At 44.4% G+C, this 16659-nt stretch overlaps 1 protein-coding gene across 1 annotated transcript; it reads left to right on the forward strand.

Annotated features, from left to right (window-relative positions):
- Positions 1–14637: 14637 nt before the first annotated feature.
- On the forward strand, positions 14638–15918 carry LOC116909388 (E3 ubiquitin-protein transferase MAEA). Its single transcript, XM_032912946.1, has one exon. It carries the CDS (start codon positions 14653–14655, stop codon positions 15907–15909), a length of 1257 nt encoding a protein of 418 aa, XP_032768837.1. The 5' UTR covers positions 14638–14652; the 3' UTR covers positions 15910–15918.
- Positions 15919–16659: the final 741 nt, after the last annotated feature.

Raw genomic sequence — 16659 nt, forward strand, 5'->3', positions numbered from 1 at the left:
TTTAACTCTGTTTCCTGAGCCACGAGCTCTGAATAAGTATCACTGCTTTCTGCTGCTCACGAGGATGCCACAGCGTGGCTGTGACGACACAAGGTTAGTCCGTCTCCACTCTCCAGCGTGTTACTCCCCAACTTCCTTGTTTCTGCCTTGCTTAAGAAGTAAATTCTACTTAATCCAGGACCGAACTGATCAGGAGCAACTTTACCCTCGAGCACATGGAGTTTTCTTCTCTGCCTGATGTTTGCTTCCAAGAGGACGGACAAGGTGACTACCACAGATCTGTACAGCTCCCAGGACGTCACTCATATCACGTCCCATCTACTCGAGCATTCTAAAAACTCCATCATAGCCATTCCAAAACAATGATGGAGAGAAAAGCTGAGAAGACTGTTACTGATTGTAGAATATCCCTAGATCATATCTAAAGCAACTAAGTGTTTGCTTTTGAGAATTTCGCAACTAAGTAATGTCGATTATTCACCTAAAGCTAGTGGGAAAGTCGGTGAAAACCAGAACTGTCCCCCCTTTCCGTAACATTCGAATATTTGGAATAGAAGGCTCTCCCTAGTGTAGCAGAGACTTCTGCAACCCAGCGTTCAGTCCTAAGGAGGGAGAGGAATAAGGAGTCCAAGGCAAAATGAGTCGCAAAACAAAATAAGACTCTCTTGATCATGTCTGGGTTTTCTCTTTAAAGGGGCGGATTATATGAAAGAGTATTAAAGTTTTATTTTTCATCTTTGGGTTGAGAGGCCTATCTTTAATTTCCTTTAAATGTATACGGTATTTGACCTGATGTATCTGTGCACTGCACGCATTCCTGGTACACACAGAGGCCACAAGAGGGCATTGGCTTCCCTAGAACCGGAGTTACAGACAGTTGTGAGCAGCCATGTGGATGCTTAAAATTCAACCCATCCCTCTGGAAGAGCAGCCAGTGCTCTTAACTGCCCAGCCGTCTCTTGATCCCTGTAAGTACTATTTTTAAAAGATGACAAAAGGTTGAAGATTTAGCTCAGTGGTAGAGCACTTGCCTAGCAAGCGCAAGGCCCTGGGTTCAGTCCTCAGCTCCAGGAAAAAAAAACAAAAGATGACAAACTAGTTAAGTGTTCACCCTCCCACAAGATCCATTCAACATTTCTTCTCTGGTTTTGATTTAACAAGAATTGTGGGGAGCCTACTGCTTCAAAATAATAGTCTGGATGAGGGTTCCCCAGAAAGAGAGACTGTCCCTACTCTAAGTTCCTGTCTGCTGCACCCGGGCCAACATTATCAGAGGGTGAAAAGGGTGTCTGAGGGACTCGAAAATTACTCCAGAGAAAATTCTCAAGAGGTCCGAGAATAGCCTTCCTAGCAAGATGAATTGGGGTTGACAGGGATGAAGAGAAAACATCATGCAAAAGTCTAGAGAGCACATTTCAGACAGGAAAGTGTTTGTGCAAAGGGCCCAGGGTTAAAAACAGACGCCGGGGAATGTGAAGAATCTGGAGCCTTTGAAGTGAGGATGGCAAAGGAGTGAGAGTGAGGGTGTGTGTAGTGAACATTTACCAAGAAACAATGAGGACTTCCTTGGGTTGGAGAGATGGCTGTTCTTCCAGAGGACCTGGGTTCAATTCCCAGTAACCACATGGAAGCTTACTGCTGTCTGTAACTACAGGATTCAACACCCTCACACAGACATACATGCAGGCAAAACACCGATACACATAAAGAAAAAAAAATAGGTAAAAAGAATGGAGACTTTGGATTTACTATAGTTCTGACAGGGAGACAGACAAGGGAGCTTTCAGTTAACTGGTATAGTGTCGCAATGACAAAATACTGATACAATCACTTTATAAATAAGAAAGGTTCATCTCCGTGGCTGGAGAGATGGCTCAGCGGTTAAGAGCACTGACTGCTCTTCCAGAGGTCCTGAGTTCAAATCCCAGCAACCACATGGTGGCTCACAACCATCTGTAATGAGATCCGATGCCCTCTCCTGGTGTGTCTGAAGACAGCGACAGTGTGTGTGTGTGTGTGTGTGTGTGTGTGTGTGTGTGTGTATAATTTTTTTTTTTAAGACTATGAGATCAGGAGAGATTAGCAAGGGAACAGGAAGGACAGTGACAGAAAAGTTCTTGAGCTCAAAGCCTTCCATTGTTTGTGATGAAAACAGGAATGGGACCAATTGAGCAAGGCTCCCAGAAGCAGCTGCAAGGACAGCAGGAAATCTAAGCCAGAGGAGAAGGGGAGCAAGAAGCGCCCTTACCTTTGGATGGAGAGGTGCCCAGGAGGTAAGGGACTGTGTGCGGTTATCGTCCCAGCAAACAGTTCCAGAGCAAAGCTAAATAAGATGGGATGACACCACTGACAATCACTTAAGAAATTTCTCTGAAGCAGGAAACAGAGGAATAAGAGAAGAACTGGAGGGTAATTACTTCCCCCTAAGTATTTATTGACCAAGTATTAAAGACCACCAGGAAGCCAAAAAATAAAGTCTGCAATTGCATGCTTCTGAAGAGTTCACAAAGAATGGTAGGGCTTCGGGGAAACTAGTGATGGCCAGTGAGCTTGTTATCTACTGATGCTACGAGGCAAGCAGTCCCAACTCTTGAAAGGATTGATTAGTGTTTAGAAATCATTTGAGAGGTCCTGCTAATCAAAGCCAGGCTCAGAAACTCTGGTTGGGCATGTTCCAGTATTTGGTATTTGTGCTTTGGGCCCTCCTCTGGGGCAGGAACTCCCCATGGTTGCATAAGCTACGAATTCATGCTTCTGACCCGGTCCAGGGAACTGGGAAAAGAGAATGAGGCTGGCAAATAAAGAACAGATAGCTTTTTGAACGTTTTAACAAAACCACTGAGCCTGAACCCCAGTGTCCCCGATGTCTCCTGTCCTAGACTCCTCAGTGACAGAAGCTAAAAGTTCCTGTGTCGTTTAAGCTTCATTCACAGGAGGACTGGATTAGGCATCACAGAGAAGACACGTTTTGGGTATTTACAGAGGTTTGAGTGACCCTGAACAAAAGCAGCACCATACCTTGTCCAGACTCATTGATTTGAGAGAGGGAAGGGAGGAGAAATCACATTGAACACCAGGTTTCATTTCTTTCTGCTTTGCAGGCATAGAAGCGAGGTAAGCGGCTGCCTCCCTCCCACCTCTGCCACGTGCCTCCCCCCAGCCCCGGCTGTCATGAACTAAAGTCTTTCAAACTGTGAGCCAAAATAAACCTTTCCTCGCTTCTGTCAGTTATCTTGTTATATAGCCACATCAAAAATAAGTAATAAAACTTTCCAGGACTGCAGAGATGGCTCAGTGGTTAGAGCACTGACTGCTCTTCCAGAGGTCCTGAGTTCAAATCCCAGCAACCACATGCTGGCTCACAACCATCTATAATGGGATCTGATGCCCTCTTCTGGTGTGTCTGAAGACAGCTACTGTGTGTGTGTGTGTGTGTGTGTGTGTGTGTGTGTGATCTTTTAAAAAATTCCATGATATTTAATGCAGTCAGAACAGGACTCTGACATTCATAACCCAAAGAGTTATCACATGTAACTTGCTGAGTTTCGGTCTGTTGCTCTGTGTTGTAATGTGAAATTTTGTATCCCAAGATCTCCTTGCCTCAAGATGAGTGAATCCTCACATACCAGCTATTTTTGTGCAAACCTTGCTTCTTAATTTAAAACTATTACTGAAGGGAATAAAGATAAGTGGGTTTTCAGTTACCTGGTAGGGGATTGAAGGAGAAAAGGAAGGACAGGAGAGGAGGAGGGGGAAGCTACCATGAAAAGAGATGGTCCATGAGAATGTGGCCAGGAGAAACACCAAGTATTTGCCATACACTGCTGGGAAAGTAGCCAAGTCAGCAGCTAGAAAAGTAGATTAAGGGTTAACTCCTAGTAATTATCAAAGCCCAATAAACTAACCGTAGTCTGAGTCTCATTCGTTTGTAAGCTGGGGACAAGTTTAAATTGGTTCAACTACAGTAGCTAGCACATCCAAGTTCAGACTTTACACCTATGATAAACAGATGCCCACTAATGGTTTACTCAAAGAAGAATGTTTGAAGATTGCTTCTCACAAACTGATGGGAAGAGATAATAACACGATGGACCTAGTCCAGACAGTTCTTCACTTACTTTCTGTGGATAAAAGGAGAGTTCCATTTCCCTGTCCCCAGCTGGTCTTCTGTTGGTGCACACAGGACGGCCATGGCGGCCATTTAGCACCAGCACCTATTCTTTTTTTTTTTTTTTTTCTTGGTTCTTTTTTTCGGAGCTGGGAACCGAACCCAGGGCCTTGCGCTTCCTAGGCAAGTGCTCTACCACTGAGCTAAATCCCCAACCCCACCAGCACCTATTCTGATGAGCAGCGTCCACATCTGAGCCTCAAGGCTCACAGCGATGCTACTTGATGTTTTCAGCAAAATAGAATTGCTTAAAAATACCTTATCCTCCTGCTTCCCAAGCGCCTGTGGTGTGGGACCTCGATTTTTTCCACCTTGGATATCAAGATGCAACGGAGTAAGTTTACCAGTGACCTGGGTGAACTTAGTCCTCAGGAGGCGGGGCTGACTTCGCTCGCTCTGCTGCTTTAACTCAGACATGATGGAATAATCAGAGAGGAATGAGACGGGCAATAACCACCATATGACTACAAACGCAGACAGGAAACTGACCTCTGTCCTCAAATGCTACAAGCAGGGAGTTGCCACGGGGAACTAGAGGAATAATGAACCGTGAGGATCGTGCAGGGGAAGTCCAATGTATCAGTGAGAGGAACACAGGAGGCCGGGGTGCACAACGCACAGTATAAAAACATGGCTGTGCCCTATCCCCAAAGACTTCCCTTTACCCACTGATCTCTGACCCAAAATACTACCACGCAAACTCACTGTTCTTGTCTAAGAAAGAATCGAGCAGATGGACAGTGACTAAAGCTAATTTATTAATAACAACGATCCAAAACAACCAACCTTCAAGTTCAAACATGCCTAGCCCCCCTTGACTGGAGAAATAAAAGAGCATGCCATGCGTACAGCATCATGTAATTCCATTAACCCAGAGTTACTGTTGTATTCTACTCTTCTGTCAGGCGAATCTGACACTGACAGATTTGATCGGGGACGTTGTTGTCATACACAAGGTCAGAGTTTTCTCCATCAGAAAGACGTAGACATGTCCCGACACCATGCTGCTACGTCTACCACCAAACTAAATATCCCCCGGGACAGGGAGGCTTGAATGGCACAACCCCGGGGTGAGACACGCAGGCAGGGACCCTGGTATTAGGAAGAACCAAGTAGGAGAAGGTGTCATACATTTCCAGATATTTTAAATGAAAAAAAGCTGGAACTATGAATAATATGATCACCCGCAGGCGCTGGTGCATAGGGATCGTTACTGGGAAGCTACGTCAGGGACCGTCTGGAGTCGTGTGTCTAGAGAATAGCCGGAAAAGGGGCTTCATCTTTCTTTCATGTTCATCAAATCTATTGTGTTCCTTTTGCTATTGAAATCAGGGGTGAAAAGGCCATCCAGCTTTTGTTTGGGTCAGGGTCTCTCACTGGCCCAAGCTTCCCTAAGTTAAGCTACATTGTCTAACCAGAACCAACCTTCCCCCTACCCCTCCATGGTGGGTGGGGGCGGGGGTGGAATCTGCCTGCCTCTGCCTCCTTTCTGACTATCACAGAATTACAAGCCTGCACTGCCATGCCCGACTCTGTGCTGAGATCCTGGGGCTACTGACTCAGGTTCTCATGTGTACAGGGTAAGAACTGCGCTTCGCTGACGGAGCCATGTTTAAAGCTCCTCACAAGCTTGCCTTTTCTGTTAACAGTGTGCGATGGGTGTGTATTCTACTCCACGATATGGAAGCGGTCCATGGAAAACTGATCTTTCCTCCAACAACAACTAGGGGAAAAAATGAAGCTTCCCAGTGATGGATGTGTCCTGCTTGTCCAAAGATCACTCCTGAAACAATTCCTCAGATCATGTTTCCTTACGACCTCGCCCTGCTCTGTTGCAAGTCAACCATTTCCCTTAAGCGTACACTAGTCCAAGTTTTCTAAATCCTTTAATTTCCCTTCAAAGTCTGTTCCAACTTATTATTCGCCGGCCTTAAAGTCATGTGATGAATTCACTACAGGACCACAGTGGTATGTTCTTGGAAGCATTTCATGTTCCTGCCTCAACTTCTGTCTCCTCTTAACCACACTGCTTGACTGTGCTTCTGTGCTTTCTGGAGTAGAAAGAATGCATCTAGTAATCAAGCTGATGGGTGCCACTGAGCCTTTCCAAAGACTGTCATGCTCAGTGCATGGAAAACAGCAGTGATGAACGCCAGGGAGAAAATGTCTTGGAATGTGACATAGGACATCTCACAAGTGTGCCCATTTCCATCTCCAAAAATATTTACATTACAATTCATAACAGCAAAATCACAGTTACGAAGGAGCAGTGAAAATAATTTTGTGGTCAGGGGGTTGCCACAGCTTGAGGAACCTTATTAAAGGGTGGCAGCATCGGGAAGGTTGAGGACCACTGGTCTACAGCCTCAGAAGTGAGCCTCTGGGAAGTGTGCTTGGTCCGCTATCTCGCATTGGACCATTCTGCCTGGACTCCCTCCACACTTAGGTTCTCTAGCCAAGCCAGACTCCAGCACTCAAGCGCTCTCCTGGGCCCTGATTCTGACTTTATCTCTCTGTCAAGATCCCAGTAATAAGACTTCCTTAGCTTCCCGGTTGCTGCCACCGCAGAGAGCCCGTGGGCAGCACCCCGCGAGCGAACTTGAGCCTCGGGACCACAGGTAAGACCAACTTTTCTGCTGCAAGAAAGCGGCCTGGTGATCTCGGGACACACGGAGGCAGAATTCCTCTAGGACCGGGCACGTCCTGTGTTTACCGGAAGTCCCACACCCGCGGATCCCGGCCCGCAGCAGCTCTCTGCACCCAAAACCCGTGGGAGAGAGACCTCACCGCCTGGTCAGGTGGGCACTCCTGAGGCTGCAGAGCAGAAGAGACCACCAACACTGCCCACCCCTGCCCACATCCCTGGCCCAAGAGGAAACTGTGTAAGGCCTCTGGGCTCCCGTGGGAGAGGGCCCAGGAGCGGCAGGAGCCCTGCTCAGACACCGCCGGAACCTGAAGGAAACAGACCGGATAAACAGTTCTCTGCACCCAAATCCCGTGGGAGGGAGAGCTAAACCTTCAGAGAGGCAGACAGGGCTGTGAAACCAGAAGAGACTGCTCTCTGCACACATTACTGATTCCAGAGGAAAACACCGGAGGCCATCTGGAACCCTGGTGCACGGAGGCTCCCGGAAGAGGCGGCGAGATCTTCCCAAGTTGCTGCCACAAGAGAGAACCCGTCGCAGCACCCTTGAGAGCGTAACTTGAGCCTCGGGACCACAGGTAAGACCAACTTTTCTGCTGCAAGTGACCTACCTGGTGAACTCAAGACACAGGCCCACAGGAACAGCTGAAGACCTGTAGAGGGCAAAACTACACACACGAAAGCAGAACACTCTGTCCCCATAACTGGCTGAAAGAAAACAGGAAAACAGGTCTACAGCACTCCTGACACACAGGCTTATAGGACAGTCTAGCCACTGTCAGAAATAGCAGAACAAAGTAACACTAGAGATAATCTGATGGCGAGAGGCAAGCGCACGAACACAAGCAACAGAAACCAAGACTACATGGCATCATCGGAGCCCAATTCTCCCACCAAAACAAGCATGGAATATCCAAACACACCAGAAAAGCAAGATCTAGTTTCAAAATCATATTTGATCATGATGCTGGAGGACTTCAAGAAAGACGGAAGAACTCCCTTAGAGAACAAGTAGAAACCTACAGAGAGGAATCACAAAAATCCCTGAAAGAATTCCAGGAAAACACAATCAAACAGTTGAAGGAATTAAAGAAATAGAAGCAATCAAGAAAGAACACATGGAAATAACCCTGGATATAGAAAACCAAAAGAAGAGACAAGGAGCTGTAGATACAAGCTTCACCAACAGAATACAAGAGATGGAAGAGAGAATCTCAGGAGCAGAAGATTCCATAGAAATCATTGACTCAACTGTCAAAGATAATGTAAAGCGGAAAAAGCTACTGGTCCAAAACATACAGGAAATCCAGGATCAATGAGAAGATCAAACCTAAGGATAATAGGTATAGAAGAGAGTGAAGACTCCCAGCTCAAAGGACCAGTACATATCTTCAACAAAATCATAGAAGAAAACTTCCCTAACCTAAAAAAGAGATACCCATAGGCATACAAGAAGCCTACAGAACTCCAAATAGATTGGACCAGAAAAGAAACACCTCCCGTCACATAATAGTCAAAACACTAAACGACCAAAATAAAGAAAGAATATTAAAAGCAGTAAGGGAAAAAGGTCAAGTAACATATAAAGGCAGACCTATCAGAATCACACCAGACTTCTCGCCAGAAACTATGAAGGCCAGAAGATCCTGGACTGATGTCATACAGACCCTAAGAGAACACAAATGCCAGCCCAGGCTACTGTATCCTGCAAAACTCTCAATTAACATAGATGGAGAAACCAAGATATTCCATGACAAAACCAAATTTACACAATATCTTTCTACAAATCCAGCCCTACAAAGGATAATAAATGGTAAAGCCCAACATAAGGAGGCAAGCTATACCCTAGAAGAGGCAAGAAACTAATCGTCTTGGCAACAAAACAAAGAGAAGAAAAGCACACAAACACAACATCACATCCAAATATGAATATAACAGGAAGCAATAATCACTATTCCTTAATATCTCTCAACATCAATGGCCTCAACTCACCAATAAAAAGACATAGATTAACAAACTGGATACGCAACGAGGACCCTGCATTCTGCTGCCTACAGGAAACACACCTCAGAGACAAAGACAGACACTACCTAAGAGTGAAAGGCTGGGAAACAACTTTCCAAGCAAATGGTCGGAAGAAGCAAGCTGGAGTAGCCATTCTAATATCAAATAAAATCAATTTTCAACTAAAAGTCATCAAAAAAGATAAGGAAGGACACTTCATATTCATCAAAGGAAAAATACACCAAGATGAACTCTCAATCCTAAATATCTATGCCCCAAATACAAGGGCACCTACATACGTAAAAGAAGCTCAAAACACACATTGCACCTCACACAATAATAGTAGGAGATTTCAACACCCCACTCTCATCAATGGACAGATCATGGAAACAGAAATTAAACAGAGACGTAGACAGACTAAGAGAAGTCATGAGCCAAATGGACTTACGGATATTTATAGAACGTTCTACCCTAAAGCAAAAGGATATACCTTCTTCTCAGCTCCTCATGGTACTTTCTCCAAAATTGACCATATAATTGGTCAAAAAACGGGCCTCGACAGGTACAGAAAGATAGAAATAATCCCATGCGTGCTATCGGACCACCACGGCCTAAAGCTGGTCTTCAATAACAATAAGGGAAGAATGCCCACATATACGTGGAAATTGAACAATGCTCTACTCAATGATAACCTGATCAAGGAAGAAATAAAGAAAGAAATTAAAAACTTTTAGAATTTAATGAAAATGAAGGTACAACATACCCAAACTTATGGGACACAATGAAAGCTGTGCTAAGAGGAAAACTCATAGCGCTGAGTGCCTGCAGAAAGAAACAGGAAAAGAGCATATGTCAGCAGCTTGACAGCACACCTAAAAGCTCTAGAACAAAAAAGAAGCAAATACACCCAGGAGGAGTAGAAGGCAGGAAATAATCAAACTCAGAGCTGAAATCAACCAAGTAGAAAAAAAAGGACCATAGAAAGAATCAACAGAACCAAAAGTTGGTTCTTTGAGAAAATCAACAAGATAGATAAACCCTTAGCCAGACTAACGAGAGGACACAGAGAGGTGTCCAAATTAACAAAATCAGAAATGAAAAGGGAGACATAACTACAGATTCAGAGGATTCAAAAAATCATCAGATCTTACTATAAAAGCCTATATTCAACAAAACTTGAAAATCTGCAGGAAATGGATAATTTCCTAGACAGATACCAGGTACCGAAGTTAAATCAGGAACAGATAAACCAGTTAAACAACCCCATAACTCCTAACGAAATAGAAGCAGTCATTAAAGGTCTCCCAATCAAAAGAGCCCAGGTCCAGACGGTTTAGTGCAGAATTCTATCAGACCTTCATAGAAGACCTCATACCAATATTATCCAAACTATTCCACAAAATTGAAACAGATGGAGCACTACGAATTCCTTCTATGAAGCCACAATTACTCTTATACCTAAACCACACAAAGACCCAACAAAAGAAAGAGAACTTCAGACCAATTTCCCTTATGAACATCGGCCCAAAATACTCAACAAAATTCTGGCAAACCGAATCCAAGAGCACATCAAAACAATCATCCACCATGATCAAGTGGGCTTCATTCCAGGCATGCAGGGATGGTTTAATATATGGAAAACCATCAACGTGATCCATTATATAAAACAAACTGAAAGAACAAAACCACATGATCATTTCATTAGATGCTGAGAAAGCATTTGACAAAATTCAACACCCTTCATGATAAAAAAGTCCTGGAAAGAATAGAATTCAAGGCCCATACCTAAACATAGTAAAAAAGCCATATACAGCAAACCAGTGGCTAACATTAAACTAAATGGAGAAAACTTGAAGCAATCCCACTAAAATCAGGGACTAGACAAGGCTGCCCACTCTCTCCTACTTATTCAATATAGTTCTTGAAGTTCTAGCCAGAGCAATCAGACAACAAAAAAGGAGGTCAAGGGATACAGATCGGAAAAGAAGAAGTCAAAATATCACTATTTGCAGATGATATGATAGTATATTTAAAAGTGATCCCAAAAGTTCCACCAGAGAACTACTAAAGCTGATAAACAACTTCAGCAAAGTGGCTGGGTATAAAAATTAACTCAAATAAATCAGTAGCCTTCCTCTACACAAAGAGAAACAAGCTGAAAAAAGAAATTAGGGAAACGACACCCTTCATAAATAGACCCAAATAATATAAAGTACCTCGCTGTGACTTTAACCAAGCAAGTAAAAAGATTTGTACAATAAGAACTTCAAGACACTGAAGAAAGAAATTGAAGAAGACCTCAGAAGGTGGAAAGATCTCCCATGCTCATGGATTGCAGGATTAATATAGTAAAAAATGGCCATTTTACCAAAAAGCGATCTACAGATTCAATGCAATCCCATCAAAATACCAATCCAATTCTTCAAAGAGTTAGACAGAACAATTTGCAAATTCATCTGAATAACAAAAAACCCAGGATAGCTAAAACTATCCTCAACAATAAAAAAGGACTTCAGGGGAATCACTATCCCTGAACTCAAGCAGTATTACAGAGCAATAGTGATAAAAACTGCATGGTATTGGTACAGAGACAGACAGATAGACCAATGGAACAGAACTTGAAGACCCAGAAATGAACCCACACACCTATGGTCACTTGATTTTTTGACAAAGGAGCCAAATCCATCCAATGGAAAAAAGATAGCATTTTCAGCAAATGGTGCTGGTTCAACTGGAGGTCAACATGTAGAAGAATGCAGATCGATCCATGCTTATCACCCTGTACAAAGCTTAAGTCCAAGTGGATCAAGGACCTCCACATCAAACCAGACACACTCAAACTAATAGAAGAAAAACTAGGGAAGCATCTGGAACACATGGGCACTGGAAAAATTTCCTGAACAAAACACCAATGGCTTATGCTCTAAGATCAAGAATCGACAAATGGGATCTCATAAAACTGCAAAGCTTCTGTAAGGCAAAGGACACTGTGGTTAGGACAAAACGGCAACCAACAGATTGGGAAAAGATCTTTACCAATCCTACAACAGATAGAGGCCTTATATCCAAAATATACAAAGAACTCAAAAAGTTAGACCGCGGGGAGACAAATAACCCTATTAAAAATGGGGTTCAGAGCTAAACAAAGAATTCACAGCTGAGGAATGCCGAATGGCTGAGAAAAACACCTAAAGAAATGTTCAACATCTTTAGTCATCAGGAAATGCAAATCAAAACAACCCTGAGATTTCACCTCACACCAGTGAGAATGGCTAAGATCAAAAACTCAGGTGACAGCAAATGCTGGCAAGGATGTGGAGAAAGGGGAACACTCCTCCATTGTTGGTGGGATTGCAGACTGGTACAACCATTCTGGAAATCAGTCTGGAGGTTCCTCAGAAAATTGGACATTGAACTGCCTGAGGATCCAGCTATACCTCTCTTGGGCATATACCCAAAAGATGGCCCAACATATAAAAAAAGACACGTGCTCCACTATGTTCATCGCAGCCTTATTTATAATAGCCAGAAGCTGGAAAGAACCCAGATGCCCTTCAACAGAGGAATGGATACAGAAAATGTGGTACATCTACACAATGGAATATTACTCAGCTATCAAAAACAACGACTTTATGAAATTAGTAGGCAAATGGTTGGAACTGGAAAATATCATCCTGAGTGACCTAACCCAATCACAGAAAGACATACATGGTATGCACTCATTGATAAGTGGCTATTAGCCCAAATGCTTGAATTACCCTAGATGCCTAGAACAAATGAAACTCAAGATGGATGATCAAAATGTGAATGCTTCACTCCTTCTTTAAAAGGGGAACAAGAATACCCTTGGCAGGGAAGAGAGAGGCAAAGATTAAAACAGAGACTGAAGGACACCCATTCAGAGCCTGCCCCACATGTGGCCCATATATATACAGCCACCCAATTAGACAAGATGGATGAAGCAAAGAAGTGCAGAAGTGTAGATCGCTCCTGAGAGACACAGCCAGAATACAGCAAATACAGAGGCGAATGTCAGCAGCAAACCACTGAACTGAGAATAGGACCCCCGTTGAAGGAATCAGAGAAAGAACTGGAAGAGCTTGAAGGGGCTCAAGACCCCATATGTACAACAATGCCACGCAACCAGAGCTTCCAGGGACTATACCTAAAGACTATACATGGACTGCCCCTGGACTCTGACCTCATAGGTAACAATGAATATCCTAGTAAGAGCACCAGTGGAAGGGGAAGCCCTGGGTCCTGCTAAGACGGAACCCCCAGTGAACTAGACGGTTGGGGGGAGGGGAGGGTGGGGAGGGGAACACCCATAAGGAAGGGGAGGGGGGGGGGATGTTTGCGGAAAACCGGTAAGGGAATAACACTCGAAATGTATATAAGAAATATTCAAGTTAATAAAAAAAAAAATGATACAATCAGACAGTTTTACAAGGATGGTTCATATAATCTACATTGTGATTACTTAAATATTTTAATTATTTGTGTCCTCTTACTTGGTACATCTAATTTGTCTTGTCTTTAAAATTTTAAATTATATTTTGGCCTTGTTTTTACTGTTTTCCTCAAAATATTTTCCAGTAGTTTAAAATTATATATAAACATTTATTTAGGACTATTCTTGGAATGTTAATTTGCAAGTTTAATTCAAAGGTATCTAAAATGTATCAATAATTTACTTTACCTTCAATTAAAGAATATTTTATAAAAAAGAAAAAAAAAGAAAAAAAACAAGACTTCCTTAATACTAAACCTCTGTTCCTTGAAGTTGCATTAGCTGCACACCCTGCCCTTCTAGAGAACACACCAAGATAACCCAATACATCCTCTGGACAAAGACAAGCTTTGACCTAAACTAAAATCCAAGAGAATTGAGGGTAGTGAGGAGCTTCCTGGTCCCTGATGAGGAAAATTGGGCAATGGTTCAGAGAACTTTCTAGCATGTTCTAAGAGAAAATGTTTTTGTCCAGGTACATACAGCTGAATTTGAATAAAGTGTGTGTGTGTGTGTGTGTGTGTGTGTGTGTGTGTGTGTGTACATGTGTGATGCATGTGTGTATGTGACAGAAGCCATTTAGGAAAGGTCTACCTAGAGATGGACCACTGTTTTGCATGGCTGCAATGGGTACATTCTGGAGAGGCACAGCCCCAGAGTTCATCCCAGGATTGCTTCTCAGTACTGATATGCCTTTCCTGACATGATTACCTAGTCTAATGTTTCCTGAGCATCATTCCAGCCTATTGGGAAAACTTCCTGCAGATCAACATGAAGATGAATATTGATATATAGATGATTAATGATGTATAGATGAATTCATGACTTTATGGTATTCCTGATTTGATTCAAATAATTTTAGGAAGTTTAAGGAGATTGTTTTAGGGTTTTTTTGTTTGTTTTTTGTTTTTGCCAGAAAGGTGCAATAAAGTTAGAATCAACAATAGAATGTGCCCCCTCCTCATAGATCAATAAGTAAAGGAATGTACAATAAGGGATACAATGAGCTTTCATAAATTCTACTAAGAAAACTAGACTTGGAACAAATTTGTGATCAGGAAAAACATTCCTTCAGGTCAGGTCCAAGGACAAGGCCACAAGTGTGCAGTATGATAAAATAAGGCCTTGGGAAACTGTTGCTTTGAACTTATACTGAGCTTATAGAATGAAACATTGCTTCAAACTTACTATCGGCATCCTCTGTAACTCCCCTTTTGTGTAACATTTTATCTATGAGGTAATTTTATAAAGAACTTTTGTCTAAGAGGGTCTAAAAAGGCCGAGAGAAAAAAATAAAGTGTGGCTCCTCCGCTCGGCCGGCCCAAGATGGCGGTGCAGGAGTCGGCGGCCCAGCTGTCCATGACCCTGAAGGTGCAGGAGTACCCAACCCTCAAGGTGCCCTATGAGACACTGAATAAACGCTTCCGAGCTGCTCAGAAAAACATTGATCGGGAGACCAGCCACGTCACCATGGTGGTAGCTGAGCTTGAGAAGACCTTGAGTAGCTGCCCAGCTGTGGACTCTGTGGTCAGCCTACTGGATGGAGTGGTGGAGAAGCTGAGTGTCCTCAAGAGGAAGGCAGTAGAGTCCATCCAGGCCGAGGATGAGAGCGCCAAGCTCTGCAAACGCAGGATCGAGCACCTCAAGGAGCACAGCAGTGACCAGCCAGCGGCGGCCAGCATGTGGAAGCGGAAGCGCATGGACCGAATGATGGTGGAGCACCTGCTCCGCTGTGGCTACTACAACACCGCTGTGAAGCTGGCTCGCCAGAGTGGCATTGAGGACCTTGTGAATATCGAGATGTTCCTGACAGCCAAAGAAGTGGAGGAGTCCTTGGAGAGGCGTGAGACAGCCACCTGCCTTGCCTGGTGCCATGATAACAAGTCCCGACTCCGGAAGATGAAGAGCTGCTTAGAGTTCAGCCTCAGGATTCAGGAGTTCATCGAACTTGTCCGGCAGAACAAGCGCCTGGATGCTGTGAGACATGCGAGAAAGCACTTCAGCCAGGCTGAAGGGGGCCAGCTGGATGAGGTCCGCCAGGTCATGGGCATGCTGGCCTTCCCCCCAGACACGCACATCTCTCCATACAAGGACCTCCTGGACCCAGCCCGGTGGCGAATGCTGATCCAGCAGTTTCGATATGACAACTACCGGCTGCACCAGCTGGGAAACAGCTCCGTCTTCACCCTCACCCTGCAGGCTGGGCTCTCAGCAATAAAGACACCACAGTGCTACAAGGAGGATGGCAGCTCCAAGAGCCCCGACTGCCCTGTGTGCAGCCGCTCTCTGAACAAACTGGCACAGCCCCTACCCATGGCTCACTGTGCCAACTCCCGCCTGGTCTGCAAGATCTCTGGTGACGTGATGAACGAGAACAACCCACCCATGATGCTGCCTAATGGCTATGTCTATGGCTACAATTCTCTGCTTTCTATTCGTCAAGATGATAAAGTTGTTTGCCCAAGAACCAAAGAAGTCTTCCACTTCTCCCAAGCTGAAAAGTGTACATCATGTAGGCCTGCGTTGCCATGTGCACCCTGGCCAGAGGCTGTGGTGGGTGGGAGCCATGCCCTCCTGCCCTGACCCTTGACCCCCCTGACCCCAGCCTGCCTCGGCATTTGTTTCTTGCGACCAAAGATCAGTGAGCAAACGACAAATACTCTTAGAAAAAGAAAGTGAGATTTACTAAGTCTGTGCTTCAGAACAGCGTTTGGTTTGAGGGATTTTGTAACATAACTCGACTGATGCCTCTGCAAGTTCTTGCACCTCTCAAAGGAAACTTTCTCTACAGTGTGACCTGAGCTTTGGGAAATCCAGAGCATCTCAGAAGAGGAATTGGGTCATCGATTGTTTCCTGTGTCTCTCCGTTTCCTTCCTTTTTGCTAGTGACGGGACTCAGGGAGCTTGAGGAGCAGGCTGGTCCTGTGCCAACTCTTGTTGGTCACAGCCTGGGCAAGGTGCTGGCCGTACCGGGTTGGCTGCAGTGACTTGTGACGTGGTGCCGAGGCCTTTCCTGACTTCACTGTCTAGCTGCTGCCAAAGCACCATCCACCACATGCACCTGGGCTACTACTCGAGCCTCTGCCCTTGTGGCCAGGGTGTCTGGGGCTGTGTCTGTGCACAGGTTCAGCGTCTCACCTTCCAGCACCGCCTTATCTCCTGCTTTGAGAATGTATTCACGGGAAAGCCACTGGACTGAGTTTCTGCAGAGGCCTTGCCAGGTGGTTCCGTAGTCCTAGAGTGTACATGCTTTTCATTACGGAAACTGATAGTTCAGCTAAAGTAAGTACTGACGGGTTTTCCAGACATGAACCATTGTAATTCACACAAAAC

This window comes from Rattus rattus, chromosome 1 (genome assembly GCF_011064425.1).
Source record: "Rattus rattus isolate New Zealand chromosome 1, Rrattus_CSIRO_v1, whole genome shotgun sequence".
NCBI lineage: Eukaryota > Metazoa > Chordata > Mammalia > Rodentia > Muridae > Rattus > Rattus rattus.

Coding starts and splice junctions, on each gene's coding strand:
- LOC116909388 (XM_032912946.1), top strand. CDS start 14,653: ATGGCGGTGCAGGAGTCGGCGGCCCAGCTGTCCATGACCCTGAAGGTG.